Source organism: Staurois parvus, unplaced genomic scaffold, assembly GCF_062004578.1.
Source record: "Staurois parvus isolate SC_StPar_1 unplaced genomic scaffold, SC_StPar_1.0 ptg000432l, whole genome shotgun sequence".
Taxonomy (NCBI): domain Eukaryota; kingdom Metazoa; phylum Chordata; class Amphibia; order Anura; family Ranidae; genus Staurois; species Staurois parvus.
Genome location: NW_028318228.1, coordinates 7,120,186 through 7,139,555, shown reverse-complemented (window position 1 = coordinate 7,139,555; position 19,370 = coordinate 7,120,186). Strand labels below are relative to the sequence as shown.

General features: G+C 43.3%; 1 protein-coding gene across 2 annotated transcripts in view; it reads right to left on the bottom strand.

Moving 5' to 3' along the window:
* The window catches only part of AKAP13 (A-kinase anchoring protein 13), a 425,147-nt gene that overhangs the window by 193,127 nt on the left and 212,650 nt on the right, over positions 1-19,370 (bottom strand). For both annotated transcript variants that reach the window (XM_089687654.1, XM_089687655.1), the window contains exon 6: positions 9,744-9,936. In XM_089687654.1, the coding sequence (XP_089543780.1) occupies positions 9,744-9,936 (193 nt within the window). The remainder of the gene's footprint in view (positions 1-9,743; positions 9,937-19,370) is intronic.

The window sequence follows — 19,370 nt, the reverse complement described above, 5'->3', positions numbered from 1 at the left end:
TGGGACACATTCACATCTCTGCGTTATCACCTGATGCATTTTTTGGAAAGGGTCAGTGACTTTTTTGAACGCAAAAAATTGTGTTTTTGGTTCTATACACTTTAATGGAAACGCTGCAGAAAAGCATGCAGTGCATTATTGCTGCGTTTTAAATCTGCCTAGCAACAAGGAAAAAAAAGCAAAATGCGTCAAACGCACTGCAGAAATGAATCAAACGCAAACTGCATAGGTGTGAACTCCCTATGTGGGCTCCCTCCAGGCATACCTGCCCTTAATCTATCATTTTATATGTGCTCCAACTTGAGAGACTCTCAGAATGATAGAATTAGAACTGCCGTACACTAGGGTGCCGTGACATGGCCCCTGCAGCTTATGCATATATCTGCAAGTGAGTGCAAACTAAACCACTTGTTTTAAAAGTGAACTGTTAGGGTAATTCGGTTTGTTCCAGGCTGGCAGGTAAGTGAGCAAGGACGATTTGTTTGTTTTTTGAAAGAGAAAACTACATCAAAAAATGGGGTTAGTGGCACCCCAGACTGGAGCACATGTGCTCACTGCAATGTGTATCTGGCCCTAAAATAAGCAATCTGTGCAAGCTATGCAAACACTGTGAGCAACACTAACACCAGTACAAGATTCATAATCAACGTCAGAAAGAAAGCAAGAACACCACCAAAGTTGAATAGAATTTGTGTTTTTAGGTTTTGATTAGTTTACTTCACATGCTTGGTCATTTACAGGTTCAAGGAAGGGGAAAAAAACTGCTCAATTCAACTACAGCAGAAAAAATGTAACAAAAATGGAGTTTGTTTTCTAGATAAAGCAATACTCTACTTCCTGACCACAAGTTCCGCATTACGAGTAAGAACTACTGAACATTTCTTGGTGGTAAAAGGGCACAGCCTAACAGAAATTTGAGTGTTGAAAACAAAGTGTTTGCATCAGATTGATTTACTAAAGGAATAGAGGCTATTTGTACACATTTTGCTCCATGTGCAAAGTGAATGTTAGTAAGGAAAATCTGTTCACTCTGAATACATAATCATCTGTGATGGAAATGAAAACACAAGGTTTCTGCTAGGAGATGGTTGGTTGATGAAGCTTCACCTTAGTTACAAAAAACTCAGTATACGGGGAAGACCCCCTGACATATATATGTATACACACACACACTGTACACATTGAAACTCATTTATAACTTACGCCCTAACACCTCAAAATACTTAGAAGTAAAACGTAGAACAAAAAATCAAAACTTATACACACACATATATATATATATATATATATATATATATATACATACACACACACACACACACACACATACATATACACATACATACAAACAGATATATACATAAACATACACACACACACACGCACACACACATATATACATACATACACACACACATATACAGTGGGGCAAAAAAGTATTTAGTCAGCCACCAATTGTGCACGTTCTCCCACTTAAAAAGATGAGAGAGGCCCGTAATTGGCATCATAGGTAGACCTCAACTATGAGAGATAAAATGAGAAAAAAAATCCAGACAATCACATTGGCTGATTTGGAAAGAATTTATTTGCAAATTATGGTGGAAAATAAGTATTTGGTCAATATCAAAAGTTCATCTCAATACTTTGTTATATTTCCTTTGTTGGCAATGACAGAGGTCAAACGTTTCCTGTAAGTCTTCACAAGGTTGGCACACACTGTTGCTGGTATGTTGGCCCATTCCTCCATGCAGATCTCCTCTAGAGCAGTGATGTTTTGGGGCTGTCGCTGGGCAACACGGACTTTCAACTCCCTCCAAAGGTTTTCTATGGGGTTGAGATCTGGAGACTGGCTAGGCCACTCCAGGACCTTGAAATGCTTCTTGCGAAGCCACTCCTTCGTTGCCCGGGTGGTATGTTTAGGATCATTGTCATGTTGGAAGACCCAGCCACGTTTCATCTTCAATGCCCTTGCTCATGTAAGGAGGTTTGCACTCAAAATCTCACGATACATGGCCCCATTCATTCTGTCCTGTACATGGATCAGTCGTCCTGGTCCCTTTGCGGAGAAACAGCCCCAAAGCATGATGTTGCCACCCCCATGTTTCACAGTAGGTATGGTGTTCTTTGGATGCAACTCAGCATTCTCTCTCCTCCAAACACGACGAGTTGTGTTTCTACCAAACAGTTCTATTTTGGTTTCATCTGACCATATGACATTCTCCCAATCCTCTTCTGGATCATCCAAATGCTCTCTAGCAAACTTCAGATGGGCCCGGACATGTACTGGCTTAAGCAGGGGGACACGTCTGGCACTGCAGGATCTGAGTCCCTGGCGGCGTAGTGTGTTACTGATGGTAGCCTTTGTTACGTTGGTCCCAGCTCTCTGCAGGTCATTCACTAGGTCCCCCCGTGTGGTCCTGGGATTTTTGCTCACCGTTCTTGTGATCATTTCCCACTTAAAAAGATGAGAGGCCTGTAACTGGCATCATAGGTAGACCTCAACTATGAGAGACAAAATGAGAAAAAAAATCCAGACAATCACATTGGCTGATTTGGAAAGAATTTATTTGCAAATTATGGTGGAAAATAAGTATTTGGTCACCTACAAACAAGCAAGATTTCTGGCTCTCACAGACCTTTACCTTCTTCTTTAAGAGGCTCCTCTGTCCTGCACTCATTACCTGTATCAATGGCACCTGTTTAAACTTGTTATCAGTATAAAAGACACCTGTCCACAACCTCAAACAGTCACACTCCAAACTCCACTATGGTGAAGACCAAAGAGCTGTCGAAGGACACCAGAAACAAAATTGTAGACCTGCACCAGGCTGGGAAGACTGAATCTGCAATAGGTAAGTAGCTTGGTGTGAACAAATCAACTGTGGGAGCAATAATTAAAAAATGGAAGACATACAAGACCACTGATAATCTCCCTCGATCTGGGGCTCCACGCAAGATCTCACCCCGTGGGGTCAAAATGATCACAAGAACGGTGAGCAAAAATCCCAGGACCACACGGGGGGACCTAGTGAATGACCCGCAGAGAGGTGGGACCAACGTAACAAAGGCTACCATCAGTAACACACTACGCCGCCAGGGACTCAGATCCTGCAGTGCCAGACGTGTCCCCCTGCTTAAGCCAGTACATGTCCGGGCCCATCTGAAGTTTGCTAGAGAGCATCTGGATGATCCAGAAGAGGATTGGGAGAATGTCATATGGTCAGATGAAACCAAAATAGAACTGTATGGTAGAAACACAACTCGTCGTGTTTGGAGGAGAGAGAATGCTGAGTTGCATCCAAAAGAACACCATACCTACTGTGAAGCATGGGGGTGGCAACATCATGCTTTGGGGCTGTTTCTCCGCAAAGGGACCAGGGCGACTGATCCATGTACAGGACAGAATGAATGGGGCCATGTATCGTGAGATTTTGAGTGCAAACCTCCTTCCATCAGCAAGGGCGTTGAAGATGAAACGTGGCTGGGTCTTCCAACATGACAATGATCCCAAACATACCGCCCGGGCAACGAAGGAGTGGCTTCGTGAGAAGCATTTCAAGGTCCTGGAGTGGCCTAGCCAGTCTCCAGATCTCAACCCCATAGAAAACCTTTGGAGGGAGTTGAAAGTCCGTGTTGCCCAGCGACAGCCCCAAAACATCACTGCTCTAGAGGAGATCTGCATGGTCTACCTATGATGCCAATTACAGGCCTCTCTCATCTTTTTAAGTGGGAGAACTTGCACAATTGGTGGCTGACTAAATACTTTTTTGCCCCACTGTACATACACACACACACACATATACATACACACATATATACACACACACACACACACACACACACAAATATATATATATATATATATATATATACACATACATATACACACACACACACACACAAATATATATATATATATATATATATATATATATATATACACACACATACATATACACACACACACACACACAAATATATATATATATATATATATACACATACATATACACACACACACATGCGCACACACACTGTACACATTGAAAGTAATTTTTAATTTATGTTCTAACACCTCAAATGATTAGAAGTAAAAAGTAGAACCAAAAAAGTAATTTTTTTTTTTTTTTATCCCCACTTAGTATAGAGTGAAAGAGGGTTATAACCCCAGTCAGTGTTTTTGCCATCTGTGTCCCATTGAAGACATTACCGTTCACTTCCTGTCCTGTAGCCACAACAGGAAGTTCTGGTTGTCACCAGAACGAGCGTCCCCATAGGAAGATTTTCCCTCTAGTCCTATTCTAGTGATGACACAAAATTGGAGACTCCTTCACTTTCACGCTTGATGATAATGTTAAAGAGAACAAATAGGGTGAATTTCCCTTACTTTAACACAGACAGCAATAAACACCTGACAGGTGTTCTAGTCTGTCTCCATTCTATCCAAAACTAAAAATAATAGTATATAAAAAACAAACAAAAACTTCACTGTCAGTTAGGCTTCATTCACACATGCAGCGAGGAGGTAGTAAAATCAGGTTTAGCTGTGGTTTTATCAGTCCATGACAAACAACCTGAGTTTTTGCCATGTTTTTAAAATGAAAAATAAAAAAAATTAACCCCCACCCCCCGCAAAACACATCAAAAATGCGTCAAAAACGCAGGTGCAAAAATGCAACACAAAACACAATGCAGAAACAGCTCAAAACGCAACCTGCATAGGTGTGAACCTTGCCTAATAAATGGACTTACCTAAACTAGCCAACCTCTATACACACTTGACCTCCAGAATATTTTCCCCCCATCCTGACCAGGTCATTTTTGCTATACGGCGCTGCGCTACTTTAACTGACAATTGCACGATCATGCAACACTGTACACAAATTACATTTATATAGTTTTATTCCAAACAAATAGAGCTTTTGTTAAGTGGTATTTGATCACCATTGGGTTTTTTATATTTTGCACTATCGCAATAACTGAGGAAAGGCCGTAAACTAAGAAAAAAAAATATATATTTTTTTTAAAACACATCCAATAAAAAAAAAATTAAAAATAAAATGTCTTCATAAACTAAGCCAAAATGTATTCCACTACATGTCTTTGGTAAACAAAAATCCCAATGAGTGTATATTAATTGGTATGCGTAAAAAATTATAGCATCTACCAACATTTGTATAGATACAGGATTTTTTTTTTTTTTGTTTATACTACTAATGGTGGCGATCAGCGACTCATAGCGGTACTGTGATAATGCAGTGTGCATTCTGACACACACTGGGAGGGAACTGACTGCCACTGACATCAACAGTGACACTAATACAGTGATAAGTGCTAATAAAAAGCACTGACACTATACTACTGACACTGGGCAGTAAGGGATTAATATCTGAAGGAATCAAAGGGTTAACTGTGTGCCAGGGAGTGCTTTTACTGTGTGGTATTTTACTAGGGGATGCTCTGGGTTTTTTTCCCCAAGCTGACAGGAGAGAGATGTGTTTACATTCATTCACAGATCTCTCTCCACCAATCGCCAAGTCCCAAAGATTCATTCACAGATCTCTCTCCACCGATCGCTGGGTCCCAACCATCAATCAATGGCTGGGACCCAGTGACTGACATGTAAGGGAGCCAATGACAGTGCGGGTAGGCAGATGCAATCGCCCCCTACCCGAAAATGCAACACACACGATTTCAAACAGAGCAACCACCCTGTCACAGTAAAGCGTTTATAATTTTATAGGGTGCTGGCTACACAATCAGGAATGATCCTTGTACTACCTGGATCTACCACAGATTGTACAATCACATGGTACTGTGTTTGGTAAGCTTTAGAATAAAGAGACCTTTCCTAGAAAAAAAAAAGTATAGATTAAAGTAGAACTATAGGAAATTATTTTTTTCTTTTTTGATAGAGCATTTTTTTTACTTTTTTGGCAACTGTGTCCCATTGGGGAGATTTTCCTTCACTTTCTGTCCCATAGTCAAACAGAAAGTGAGAGAAAATCCCATCCCTGCATATTGAGGGAATTTCTTGGGGACCCCAGGTCACCAGAACTAGTGTCCCCATTGGAAGGTTTTATCTCTATTACTTTTCTAGGGACAACCCAAAATTTGGATTTCTTTTTACTTTTACTTTCATTGATAATGGTAAAACAGGACAAATAGAGAAGTTGAATCTCCCTAACAGGGGCACAGACAGCAATAAAAACTGACAGGGGTTCTAGTCCCTCTACACTCTATCCAAAACAAAAAAAAAAAGTTAAAAGGTTTTGCCTTTAATTATACTTTAAGTACAATCTGGTTAATATATACAATACATTCTTTACATTAGGAAGTACATTAGGTTACATTTTCATATTCAGGTGATGATCTTAGATTAGTTGCTTCAGAAACAATGTTCGTAAAGTTGGGATTTTTAAGACATATGGGTACAAAATCCAGAGTATCCTTTTTGCAAACACTTCTTTTTTTTTCTTTACATGAATGGAAGCATTTTCTAGATAAATCTACCTATAATCTCCTGATAAACACTAGCTCACGTAATTCTTTTTCATACACTACTGTAAAACAGAAAACCCAGCCATACACTAGGTGGCGCTCTGGACAGCCTTCTTGGCATCAAACCTCTAGAGAACCTCAAAGTGACAGCACTAAGAACTCCCATCTTTTAATTAATTTTGTGAATACGTTTACTAGATAGGTCACCAAATATTTTTATTTGGCTCCCAGGGATTAAAACATTTTAACCAGGGGCAGACTGACCATTCGAGCACTCGGGCACTGCCCGAGGGCCCGGGGTCAGTAGGGGGCCCCATGAAATTCCTCTGGTACCTTTTATACGCTTTTTTGGGTGTGCTTTGAGTGTAAGCAAGGACACAGGTGCCCCATGATCCCCTATTGCCCGGGGGCCCCATGAGTTGTCAGTCCGCCCCTGATTTTAACAGATTCAGTAGCCTTCCTTCTTTCCTCCTTTCATTTTGGAAAGAATGGGGAACCCCCTCTACCGGAGTCCCAAATAGTAGCAATCAGGGTTTCTAAACCTTCCTCACTTTATCCAAAAGTTAAAAAAAAAAAAAAAAAAAGTTTTGGCAGGATATTAACTTTATTTTGGAAAAAGGTAACATCAGCTATGTTAAAAGGAACCTTTATTTTTCTCGCCAGGGCAAAGTGTTAGGTTCACCTTAACGGCAGACCTGTCAAGACATCCAGAAACTTCAGAGGCTTCAGCGTGGTCTCCCAGAAACTAGACCAGATCTCTTGCTGTCTCCCAATGTTCTGCTGAATCACCCAAGCCTTTATCCCTGTTCAGAGTGTTCCTATGCAGAGGTGAGCAGAGGTATAGGAGGATTCAGAGGTAAGCAGAGGTATAAGAGGGGGTGCAGAGGTATAAGATAGAATGTAGAGGTAAGCAGAGGTATAGGAGCGGGTACATAGGTGAGCAGAAGTAGAAGAGTGGTGAGCAGAGATATAGGAGAGCTTGCAATAGATGAACAGAGGTATAAGAGGAGAAGCAGAGGTAGGCAGAGGTATAAGAGGAGGTTCAGAGATAGGAAAAGGGGGCACAGAGGTGAGAAGTGGTTGAAGAGTGGGCACAGAGTTGAGAGGTGGCTAAAGATGAGGCATAGAGTTGAAAGGTGGCTGAAGAGGGGAACAGGGGCAAGAGGTGGTTGAAGAGACGGCACAGAAGCGAGAGATGGTTTAAGAAGGGGCACAGAGGCGAGAGATGGTTGAAGAAGGGGCACAGAGGCGAGAGATGGTTGAAGAAGGGGCACAGAGGCGAGAGATGGTTGAAGAAGGGGCACAGAGGCAAGAGGTGGTGAAAGAAGGGGCACAGAGGCAAGAGGTGGTGAAAGAAGGGGCACAGAGGAGAGAGATGGTGAAAGAAGGGGCACAGAGGAGAGAGATGGTTGAAGAAGGGGCACAGAGGCGAAAGGTGGTTGAAGAGGGGGCACAGAGGCAAAAGGTGGTTGAAGAGGGGGCACAGAGGCGAGAGGTGGTTGAAGAGGGGGCACAGAGGCGAGAGGTGGTTGAAGAGGGGGCACAGAGGCGAGAGGTGGTTGAAGAGGGGGCACAGAGGCGAGAGGTGGTTGAAGAGGGGGCACAGAGGTGAGAGGTGGCTAAAGATGAGGCACAGAGTTGAAAGGTGGCTGAAGAGGGGAACAGGGGCAAGAGGTAGTTGAAGAGGGGGCACAGAGGTGAGAAAAGGTTGAAGAGACGGCACAGAGGCGAGAGGTGGTGGAAGAAGGGGCACAGAGGAGAGAGATGGTTGAAGAAGGGGCACAGAGGCAAAAGGTGGTTGAAGAGGGGGCACAGAGGCGACAGGTGGTTGAAGAGGGGGCACAGAGGCGAGAGGTGGTTGAAGAGGGGGCACAGAGGCGAGAGGTGGTTGAAGAGGGGGCACAGAGGCGAGAGGTGGTTGAAGAGGGGGCACAGAGGCGAGAGGTGGTTGAAGAGGGGGCACAGAGGTGAGAGGTGGTTGAAGAGGGGGCACAGAGGTGAGAGGTGGTTGAAGAGGGGGCACAGAGGCGACAGGTGGTTGAAGGGGGGAAGGGGGGGGGCAGGGGCGAGAGGGGGTTGAAGAGGGGGCACAGAGTTGAGAGGAGTTTGAGGAGGGGGCACAGAGGCCAGAAGTGGTTGCAAGTGGGGTACAGAGGTGAGTGGTGGTAGGAGAGAGGAAGCAAAGGCAAGAAGTGGCAGGAGAGGGGACACAGACGTGAGCAGGGAATGCAAAGGTGAGCAGTGGTAGAAGTGGTGGAAGAGGGTCACAAAGTTTTCATTTTTCAAAATTGATTGTGCCAAAGTTATATGTGTCTGTGGGACACTCACTTGAGGCATAGGTATTAAATACTTTGTGGGTACCAGTACTGTGGTATTTAAATCAGCAACACACACTTTTAACTGCAGTATGCTTTGCGTGCCGCTACTTGATCACCCTAGTGATCTTCTTCCTGGGTTAGTCTGTAATTGTGACCCTACCAGCTATACATACAGTGCAGTGAAGTAGTATTTTTTCCCTTCCTGATTTTTTTTTTCCTTTTTTGCATATTTGTCACATCTAAATGATTCAGATGATTAAACAAATTTTAATATTACAGTTATTGCAAACGCTTGATTGTAGTTGTTGCCACCAAGGGCAGTTATTAGGTTTAGGGGACAATTACGTTTTCACATAGGGCCAGACAGGTTTGAACAGCTTTTCCCATTAATAAATGAAATCATCATTTAAAAACTGTGTTTTGTATTTTCTCGTGTTATCTATGTGTAATATTAACATTTGTTTGATGATCTGAATCATTTAAGTGTGACAAATATTCATTAAAAAATTTTTAAAAAAATAAAATCAGGAAGGGGCAAATACTTTTTAACTTTTGTGTACTTTCCTTCCTTTCTCTTCTCCAGGGGGAGAGGTAGTTCTGAGTTACATCTTTGAACCTAAACAGGGCTGAGGACACTCTCCCCACATCCAGGTGACATCACTGAGGCCTGTACTGCCTATTGCTAAGCAAAAGTGCTACTACATTGGGGGAGGGGAGTACTAAACATTGCATTATTCCAATGGCTATAAAAACCGCAATCATTTTTTGTTATGAGAGATAGTATTCTATACATTAGCAAGCGTCATCCGTCCTACAGCCACTGCAAGTGATGTCAGTAGGATCAGCAGTCCAGTGGCAAAAAAACTGAAAACCATTTCTACAGCTTCACACAATTTCATCATACTTGGTTCCTAAGAGGCTTACCTGACAGCTAGAATGACCCTCAATATGTGTGCATAGGTCTTTAATGAGGGTCTCCATTTTGATATGTAACTGGGAGTCAGCTTCCTTTGTCAGAATATAAACATTTAATTCCAAATGGTGTTCCAGCCAGTAGTCTCTGAAACGTTCAACATGAGAAAGGTCACTCAGGCAAGGTGTTCCTTTGGAGCCGTTTCTGAAAAACAAAGAAGTGGCAAGCTATATTTAACAAAATACTTTTTTGGGAGACGTTACAAGAAAATAGATTTTCTGCTAATACATCTGCATTGTTACCCCATTAGAAAATATTCCAAACCTTGTACTATGAACCCCAAATTTTCAGCTGGATTGTGGGAACCTTAGCCTGTAACCACAAGAGATGTACAAGGCCTTCCTATGTAAGTAACACCAACTGATTGGAGGGGCCAGTGCTTTAGTGCACCAAGTCAATGGCATACAAGAGTTCTAAGGATGGCATAGCAGAGTTCTAAGGATGGCATAACAGGGTTTTTGAAACCTGCCAACCATTTACACAGGAGCAGACAGGATGGGTTTGCATGGGTGGTTACAGTATAGCGAGGGTGGCCCCTTGATAACTCTGCCTACAGGAAAGCAAATCTCTTTAAATGGCCGGGGCTCAAAATTTTAAGTCCAGAGCTACTAGCCAGGCCTTAAGAGTTGCTCACCATCAGTTGCCTCACCCAACCCCTACCGTGCCCCACCCCTACTCATGCCCTCGTAGATTATCTCCTAAAATAACACTGTTAATTAAATGTTTTATGCAGAATAAAGTTTCAGAAATAAATAAATACACCCCCCACACAGCCATGTCCTCTACTTCCTTCACACCACCCTCACCCCCACAGCCATATCCTCTACCCCCTTTCACACCCCCCCCACAGTCATGTCCTCTACCCCCTTCACAACCCCCCCACAGCCATGTCCTCCCCCCCACCCTCATCCCCAAAGCCATATCCTCTGCCCTCCTTCACATCCCCCCACCTATGTCCTCTTCCCTCTTTTCACATCTCCCTCCCCCCACAGCCATGGCCTCTACCCCCAAGGACACAGAGAGCAAACCTTTAAAAGATGCAGACACTTACACACAGTTCTGGACAGTGGGCATGAGGAAGCACAGCACTGGACAGGGAGGTGGGAGCTGCCAGTGTTGACTTTTCAAGTTAACCAGCAGGTGATTGGTTGCTAGGCGGTCTGAGCAACCAATCACCAGCTTGTTAATAGGAAAAGTTAAAGTGATTCTAAAGGCTTTTTTTTTTTTTTTTTTTTAAACAACAAACATGTCATACTTGCTGTGTGCAGTGGTTTTGCACACAGCAGCCCAGATCCTCCTTTTCTTGGGTCTCCCGCTGACACTCCTGGTGCTTTCCTCCTGCTAGGTGCCCCCCACAGCAAGTAGTTTGCTATGGGGGCCCCCTTTGCTCCGTGTCCCCATTCACACAAGGAGCCGTGCCCCCTCTCTCTTCTCACTGGCTGTGACTGACAACAGTGGGAGCCACATGACCAGAAGGCCCACCTCCACCTTCCGACTTTTAGAACCGTTAAAGGGCCGGCAGGCGGTCAGCGCCAAAAGGTTAACATATAGCATTGATCAGGTCCACCTGAAAAAATATTAGGGGGGACTGATCAGACCACCAGAAAAAAAGGGGCCTTATTCACAGTATTATAGTGCCAGCTGCGGCAAGAAATTCAGTCTATTCCTGCGGACAGATGTACATGTGGATGCAGATAGTTGTGGCCACTCACACAGCCTGAAAGAAGCAATGACAGGCTGACAGCGGCACCCATGGAGCGATCACCTGTGGTTGGGACAGACGATTGCCTCTGGATGCAAACAGCTTACAGTTATTAGTTTAAAGAAAAGCTTCTGATGTAAATGTCATTTCAGAACCTTCCCATGAGATGTCATTGATCTACTGTAAATGGAGCATCAGCTGAGATGCTGTATACATCATGGCACCCAGTATACTGTATGAAGTAAAGGAAGCAGCTGACAATGACAAAGCATGAGCCCATGCCATACCCAGCACTCAGTAGATGGGGGTCCGTGCAGAGACATAACTACCCAACACTCAGTAGATGGGGGTCCGTGCAGAGACATAACTACCCAACACTCAGTAGATGGGGGTCCGTGCAGAGACATAACTACCCAACACTCAGTAGATGGGGATCCCTGCAGAGATATAACTACCCAACACTCAGTAGATGGGGATCCCTGCAGAGACATAACTACCCAACATTCAGTAGATGGGGGTCCGTGCAGGGACATAACTACCCAACACTCAGTAGATGGGGGTCTGTGCAGAGACATAACTACCCAACACTCAGTAGATGGGGGTCCGTGCAGGGACAAAACTACCCAACACTCAGTAGATGGGGGTCCGTGCAGGGACATAACTACCCAACACTCAGTAGATGGGGGTCCGTGCAGAGACATAACTACCCAACACTCAGTAGATGGGGGTCCGTGCAGGGACATAACTACCCAACACTCAGTAGATGGGGGTCCGTGCAGAGACATAACTACCCAACACTCAGTAGATGGGGATCCCTGCAGAGACATAACTACCCAACACTCAGTAGATGGGAGCCCGTGCAGAGACATAACTACCCAGCACTCAGTAGATGGGGGTCTGTGCAGAGACATAACTACCCAACACTCAGTAGATGGGGGTCCCTGCAGAGACATAACTACCCAGCACTCAGTAGATGGGGGTCCGTGCAGAGACATAACTACCCAACACTCAGTAGATGGGGGTCCGTGCAGAGACATAACTACCCAACATTCAGTAGATGGGGGCCCCTGCAGAGACATAACTACCCAACATTCAGTAGATGGGGGCCCCTGCAGAGACATAACTACCCAACATTCAGTAGATGGGGGTCCGTGCAGAGACATAACTACCCAACACTCAGTAGATGGGGATCCCTGCAGAGACATAACTACCCAACATTCAGTAGATGGGGGTCCGTGCAGAGACATAACTACCCAACACTCAGTAGATGGGGGCCCGTGCAGAGACATAACTACCCAGCACACAGTAGTCTGCCCATAGCAAAGCTCATGGGTGATGCCTGTGTTTCCACCATTACTCGGTGATCCCAGCTCACCTTTCTCGCCTCCCAGATCAGCTCACGTGACATGAAGGGTCGGCCCTGCAGCTTCCTCTCATCCCATCGCTGTATCTCACGAAATCACGTCCCACTGCTCTTCTGGGATCCGAACCTAAATGTCACGAATGCTCAGCTATCACCCGGGCCACAAGATTCTCTCCATGTCACAACCTTGGTTAGGGGAAACTTGCAACATCAATTACACTTACTTTTCAAGTTAACCAGCAGGTGAATGGTTGATAGGCGGTTCGAGCAACCAATCACCAGCTTGTTAATAGGAAAAGTTAACTTTGGCAGCTCCAGCCCAACCCCCCTCCAGCCCCATCCAGGGATTTGCTGCCTGCCGCTCTCTGCTCTAGGGGGATAACGGGGTGGAGGCTGGAAGGAGAAATCGGCTCCAGTCCAATCCCCCTCCCTGTATTCTATGTGTTACCTCAGATAAAACGCATGGGACACACTTGCCCCCACATAACTTCCACTCATCAAATGCAAGCGAGTAGAAATTTGGAGCATCTACAACCACAGTAAAAATATATAGTGCATTCATAAAGTATTCAGACCCCCTCCACCTTTTTCAGTTTTGTTATGCTGCATCCTGATACTACAGTTATTTACATTTTTTCTCATTAATCTACACTCAGTACCCCATAATGACAAAGTGAAAACATTTTAGAAATGTTTGCAAATTTATGAAAAAGCAAAATATCACATTGGCATAAGTATTCAGACCCTTTGCAACAACACTTGAAATTGAGCTTAGGCCCCCATTTCTCTTGATGATTGCTCAGATGTTGCTACACCTTGAATGGAGTCCACCTGTGCTAAATTAAATTGATTGGACATGATTTGGAAAAAAAGATTTTGCAAACTCCAAGAGGGCTTTCATGTTTTTTGCACTGGGAAAAACTTCCGTATAGCCATTCTGCATAACCAGATAGGTAGAGGGCTGCAGTGATACTTTTCCTTCTGGAACTTTGTTCCATCTCTACACAGGATCTCTGGAGTTTAGTCAGAGTGACCATTGTGTTCTTGGTCATATCTCTTACGAAGGCCCTTCTCCCCAGATTGCTCCCCTCTTGGAAAAGTCCTGGTTGTGCCAAACTTTTTCCATTTAAGAATTATGGAGGCCACTGTGCTCTTGGGAACCTTCAGTGTAGCAGAAATTTTTTGCGGCCTTCCCCAGATCTGTGCCTTGCAATAATCCTGTCTCTGTGCTCTGCATGGCTTTTGCTCTGATATAGTATGCAGTGTTAGCTGTGAGGCCTTTCATAGAGAGGAGTGTGCCTTTCCAAATCATGTCCAATCAATGTAATTTACCATAGTAGACTACAATCAAGGAGTAGAAACATCTCAGCAACGATCAAGAGAAATGGGAGGCACCTGAACTAAACTTCAAATGTTGTTGCAAAGGGTATGAATAGTTATGCCAATGTGATATTTCAGTTTTTCCTATTTCATACATTTGCAAACCATTTCTAAAAAGAGTGTAAAAAAAGGTGTTTTTTTTTTTTAATAAAATAAAAATGTAAAGTTCACCTGTCCTCATCCACAAAAGTGAACGCAAGCGCCAGTCCCATGCACATATGTAAATGGGGATCACACCACACATGAGGTATCGCTGCCAGAGCAATATTTCTAGCTCCAGACCTCCTGTGTAACCCTAAACTGGTATCCTGTAAAGGCGTTTAAAGAGTCACCTATGTAGATCTTTAGGTATCGTAGTTTGGCAGCTTTCCATGGACAAACACACTTTAAAAGCATGACATGTTTGGTATCTATTTACTGAGTGGAACACCATCTTTTATACTTTACTATTCATCACATGCGCTGTATTCTGCTGGAGCTAAATACACTATCTGATGTCCATCTGTGATGATCTGCACAAGTTTTCATGGAACAGAGCTTTCGAGGATCTGAAAAATGTGATTTGAATCACTGTCTGCCAAGCTTCCGAGACTGTAAGTTAAGCCATCTCACTTTAGCCAGAAATAACTAGAAATGTTAAATTCCCCTTAAGGTCATTAGCGATTTGTAAAACTAAAACATACCATAATCTTTAAATATATATATATCTATATATACATTTTTACATTTTTTTTTTTTGTAAAGGAGGTCGGGAATATAATTTCCAATTTCTGCCATCCTGTCCAAGTAGGACTAGCAGCTTTGTGCTTCCAGCTGCTGCATCCCCAAAGACTTGAAGGGGCTGCCTGCAAGCAGTACCTGGTTGCTCAGTCCACATAAATGTACTGTCAAATTACAAACTACGGTCTCAGTGCCTATGTGAATGAGGCCTAATGGAGACACTTGTTCCCAAGATAACCATTTAGAAAGGCATTTCACTCACATTAAAAAGATATCCAACTTCCAGGACAGAAAGAAAAAGAGAAATCTGTCTGATACAGATCAACAAAACAAGAAAAAAAAAAATTGGACTGCAGCTTTTACCTGCTCTAACCAAATTGAAAAAAAAATGTTTTCCTTTAGCACTTTGATAGTACCTAATAAAAACAAAACGTGAAATTAAAAATCTATCTACATTGACATCTATTACAATGCTTTAGGTACAGAGTTATGTGTACAATCTCACAAAAAAAGTAGAAAAAAAAAAAATAGAAGGTAATCAGTATTTGAACTGGCAACAGGAGACTCCCACAACAACTCCTAAGATTCCATGCCACTAATCTGAGCCAAACCTTGCAGCTATGGAAACAGGTAATAATACAACGGTGTGCTACTTATTAACCAATGTTTTACCCCCCGAATTAGTTCAGCAAGGAATTATTTAGCAAGGTTACCGAAGGGCCCATTTACATCTAAGAGTTTCGCAATGCACACACTGCAGACAGAAATTTGGAACCGTGTTTATGGGTCACAATGCATTAAATGTCTTGCCTTTTTGTGTGTTGTGAGATGCTTTATTTTGGTGTGAAAATTTTTTTTTTACATAGGAACTAATACGGACACATGTCCATTTACATTCACCCGGGGAAATCAATGGATGGTTCAATTGGGTCCACCTGAAAACCGGACAGGCAGACCCGATCGCTCTGCCCATGTGAAAGGAGTCTAACATGTAAATATTTCAAAACTCAATTGCCAAGGTTTATAGGACTTCATAAACAAAAGACAGAAGAAGACAATCACCATCCATTCCTGACACACTATTAGCTTCCCAGACACAAAAACCAAACAGTCATGTGGTGGAAAACAGGTGAATGCTCAGTGAAGCATGTACTACATGATACTCATTGCCAAGTTAAAATAAATCAGAACACAGCTTCCAGCTGCTTTTGACACAAAGCCATGTTGGCTTAAACTTTTCCCAATGTCCACGTATCTACAGACATAGCATGGGTATGCATGCAGGGTGTGCATTTGCATCGAACCCTTGTTCATGCAAAAAGAGAAAACAAAGTCAAGGATCAATCCAGCAACAACCCGGTCATAACAAAAAATACCCTCATTTCCAAGCAACTCTATGTCAGGAGGTTCTAACATTGCTAAAAGACGAGACTCGAGTGATCTGCTGCACCTGTTGTGTTTCTTCCGCAGGAATGTTCCATGATGGCAGAAAGGTGGCAAGCATACCAATAAACACAGGTGTATTGTGCGATGTGTAACACAACACCTGGCAGCTTTATAAAACACCTTACGTTCCAACTAAATCCCCTGCTCACATGAACTGATTAACCCTCACTACAGAAGAAATGTTGAAGTCAGGGGTAGACTGTCAACTCATGGGGCCCCCGGGCAATAGGGGATCATGGGGCCCCCGGGCATTAGGGGATCATGGGGCCCCCGGGCAATAGGGGATCATGGGGCCCCCGAGCAATAGGGGATCATGGGGCCCCTGTGTCCTTGCCCAAACTCAAAAAAGCCTATGCAAAAGGTACCAGGGGCATCTCATGGGGCCCCCTACTGACCCCGGGCAGTGCCCAAGTTTCCAAATGGTCAGTCCGCCCCTGGTTGAAGTCTTTTTCACCTTTGTTCTTTTGAGAAATTTGAAAAAATATCTGAATAATAGAGACAAAGGAGCAAGAAACAGGGTGGGCCATAAGTAGGTATACACTGTACATTATAGTGGGGCTGCATCCCTCATATTGCTTTGTTGGGATGGAGTTGCCTTGACCACCTTCCCAAAGCGTTGGATCGGGTAACATGGCAGCATTAACTGGTCTCCATATTCATTTGGCCTGACACCTATAGGCTTCTAAAATAGATACATTTTTGAGAGGAAGCTTCACACAGTGGACAAGTAGTTTCTCTTACAAGCATTTAAGACACTGATGCTACAAAGTTGGGGACAGGATCCAGGAAAGTTGCTGCCTTGATGAAGAACATTTCGAGCAAATAAGCAATTAGAAGTAGAAAATGCCTCAGGTTTGGAGGTCAGTGGGAGTAAAAAAAAAAATAAAAATTACACCTCATCTCTGAGGTTGGGAGAAGGAGGAATAGTGCCCCCATTGTTGGTGTCAGTTGGGAGAACAGTGCCCTACTGTTGGTTTCAATGGACGAAATAGTGCCTCATCATTGATGTCAGCGGGATAAACAGTGCCCCATCTTTGGTGTTAGTGGAAGGAATAGTGCCGCATTGTTGGTGTCAGAGGAAAAAATAGCGTCCCAAGGGCCAGATAAAGGAAAGCAAAGGGCCACATTTGGCCCACAGGCCACAATTTGGAGACCACTGCATTAAGGTAAAAAAATCTTCTTGGTGCAGTTTTCCTTATACCTCATCTTGATCCAGTTATATGCATTAGAGCTGCAGCTCTCCCAGGTCTCTCTTCTCAAAGGCTCACACAGCAGCATTAGCTATTGGCTCCTGCTGCTGTCAATCACAACTACTGAGTCAATGAGTGAGCAAGGGGGCAGACCGAGCTGCACTGTGTGTGAATGGACAATGTCCATTCACAGGCATGCGGCTTGAAAGTGAGCCTGCTCGAGTGCCCAGATAGCAAGAGGCTTGCTATTGGGGGCAATCAGCAGGAGAGAAGAGCCAGGACCGCCGGCGGGTACCCAAAAAGAAGAGGATCAGGGCTGCTCTGTGTAAAACCATTGCACAGAGCAGGTAAGTATAATATGTTTGGGGTTTTTTTTTTTTGTTTTAATTTCAACCTTTAGGCTCATTTGAAAGAAGAATTCTAGGCATGGTATATTTTTACACAGTTACTTTGGTCCATTATAAACCAACGTAACTATGTATATATCATTCCTAGCTGATGCCCCTGGAAGCTGGAAATCACTGAAGGAGGCACCAATAATCCAGTAATCTCCACTTGCTTCTGAGTCCTGTACTGAGTGGCCAGCCTGATTCATTCTGAACAGAAGAGGTTGGCTGCTCAGCACTGGCACCATCCAGAGAATGCTTTGCATCTTCTAAATGAATGCAAAACATTATCTGATTGGACGAAGTGGAGAATGTGATGTCACCAACCCACCTCTTTACTTTGTCCTAACAGAGGACACTTTGCATTCATTCAGAAAAAGCAAAGCATTCTCTGAATGGTGCCTGTGCTGAGCATCCGAACTCCTGTATTCAGAATGCATCAGGCTGGCCATTCAGCACAAGACTCAGAAGCAAATGGAGATCACTGGAATAGTGGTACCTACTTCAGTGGATTTCCAGCTTCCAGGAGCATCGGCCAGGTATAATATATACATAGTTACGCAGATCTAAGCTGGACCAAAGTAACTGTGTAAAAATACACCATTCCTGGAATTCTTCTTTAATCTCTTAGTTGCTTGCAATGTTCTCCATCAAGACTGCAACTTTTCCGGATCCTTTCCCCAAATTTGTAGCATACAGTAGTTACTATTGCCCAAGATGAACCAATGTAACTATGTAAAAATATACCATGCCCGGTATTCTTCTTTAAGCATGACCCAATTAGCACTATATACCTTATTTTGATTATATTATTAATCATGCCTGTAAAGAAAAAAATAATAAATGAAAAAAAAATTAAATAAAATTAAATGCCACGATCTGATCAATAATGTATACCTACCTTTGTCCAAATCTATGTATAATTAAGGAACAGCCTTTTCTCTACTCCAGATCGCAAGAAACTAAAAATCGTTGTTCATTTTTACCTCAAACAGAACCACAAAGAGGTCTCCTCCTGTCTACAAAGTCACAAGATAACATCTAAAGGGTGAGCAAAACAGATTTCCTGCTTCACCCACAAGGGAGGGAAAGGAACAGAGATGACTTGCACTAATAACAGTAAAATGAAGTGATCTCACTCTTGGCATACACACTTTTACAACCAGTTTATGTTACATTATATTGCTATAGTCCATCAGACATAAGACACTAGAGCCAGACAGCACCGATTCTTCTGCTAGATACAACCAAGAATAAACCCCAGACCTCCTCCATCACAATAAAATATATAGTACAACGGTTGTGTACATGCTTCGTGTTAGTAATTATCCACAACTACACAGCTGCAATGATTTACGGGTTTGGTTCCTTTCTCAGTAATGTTATATAGT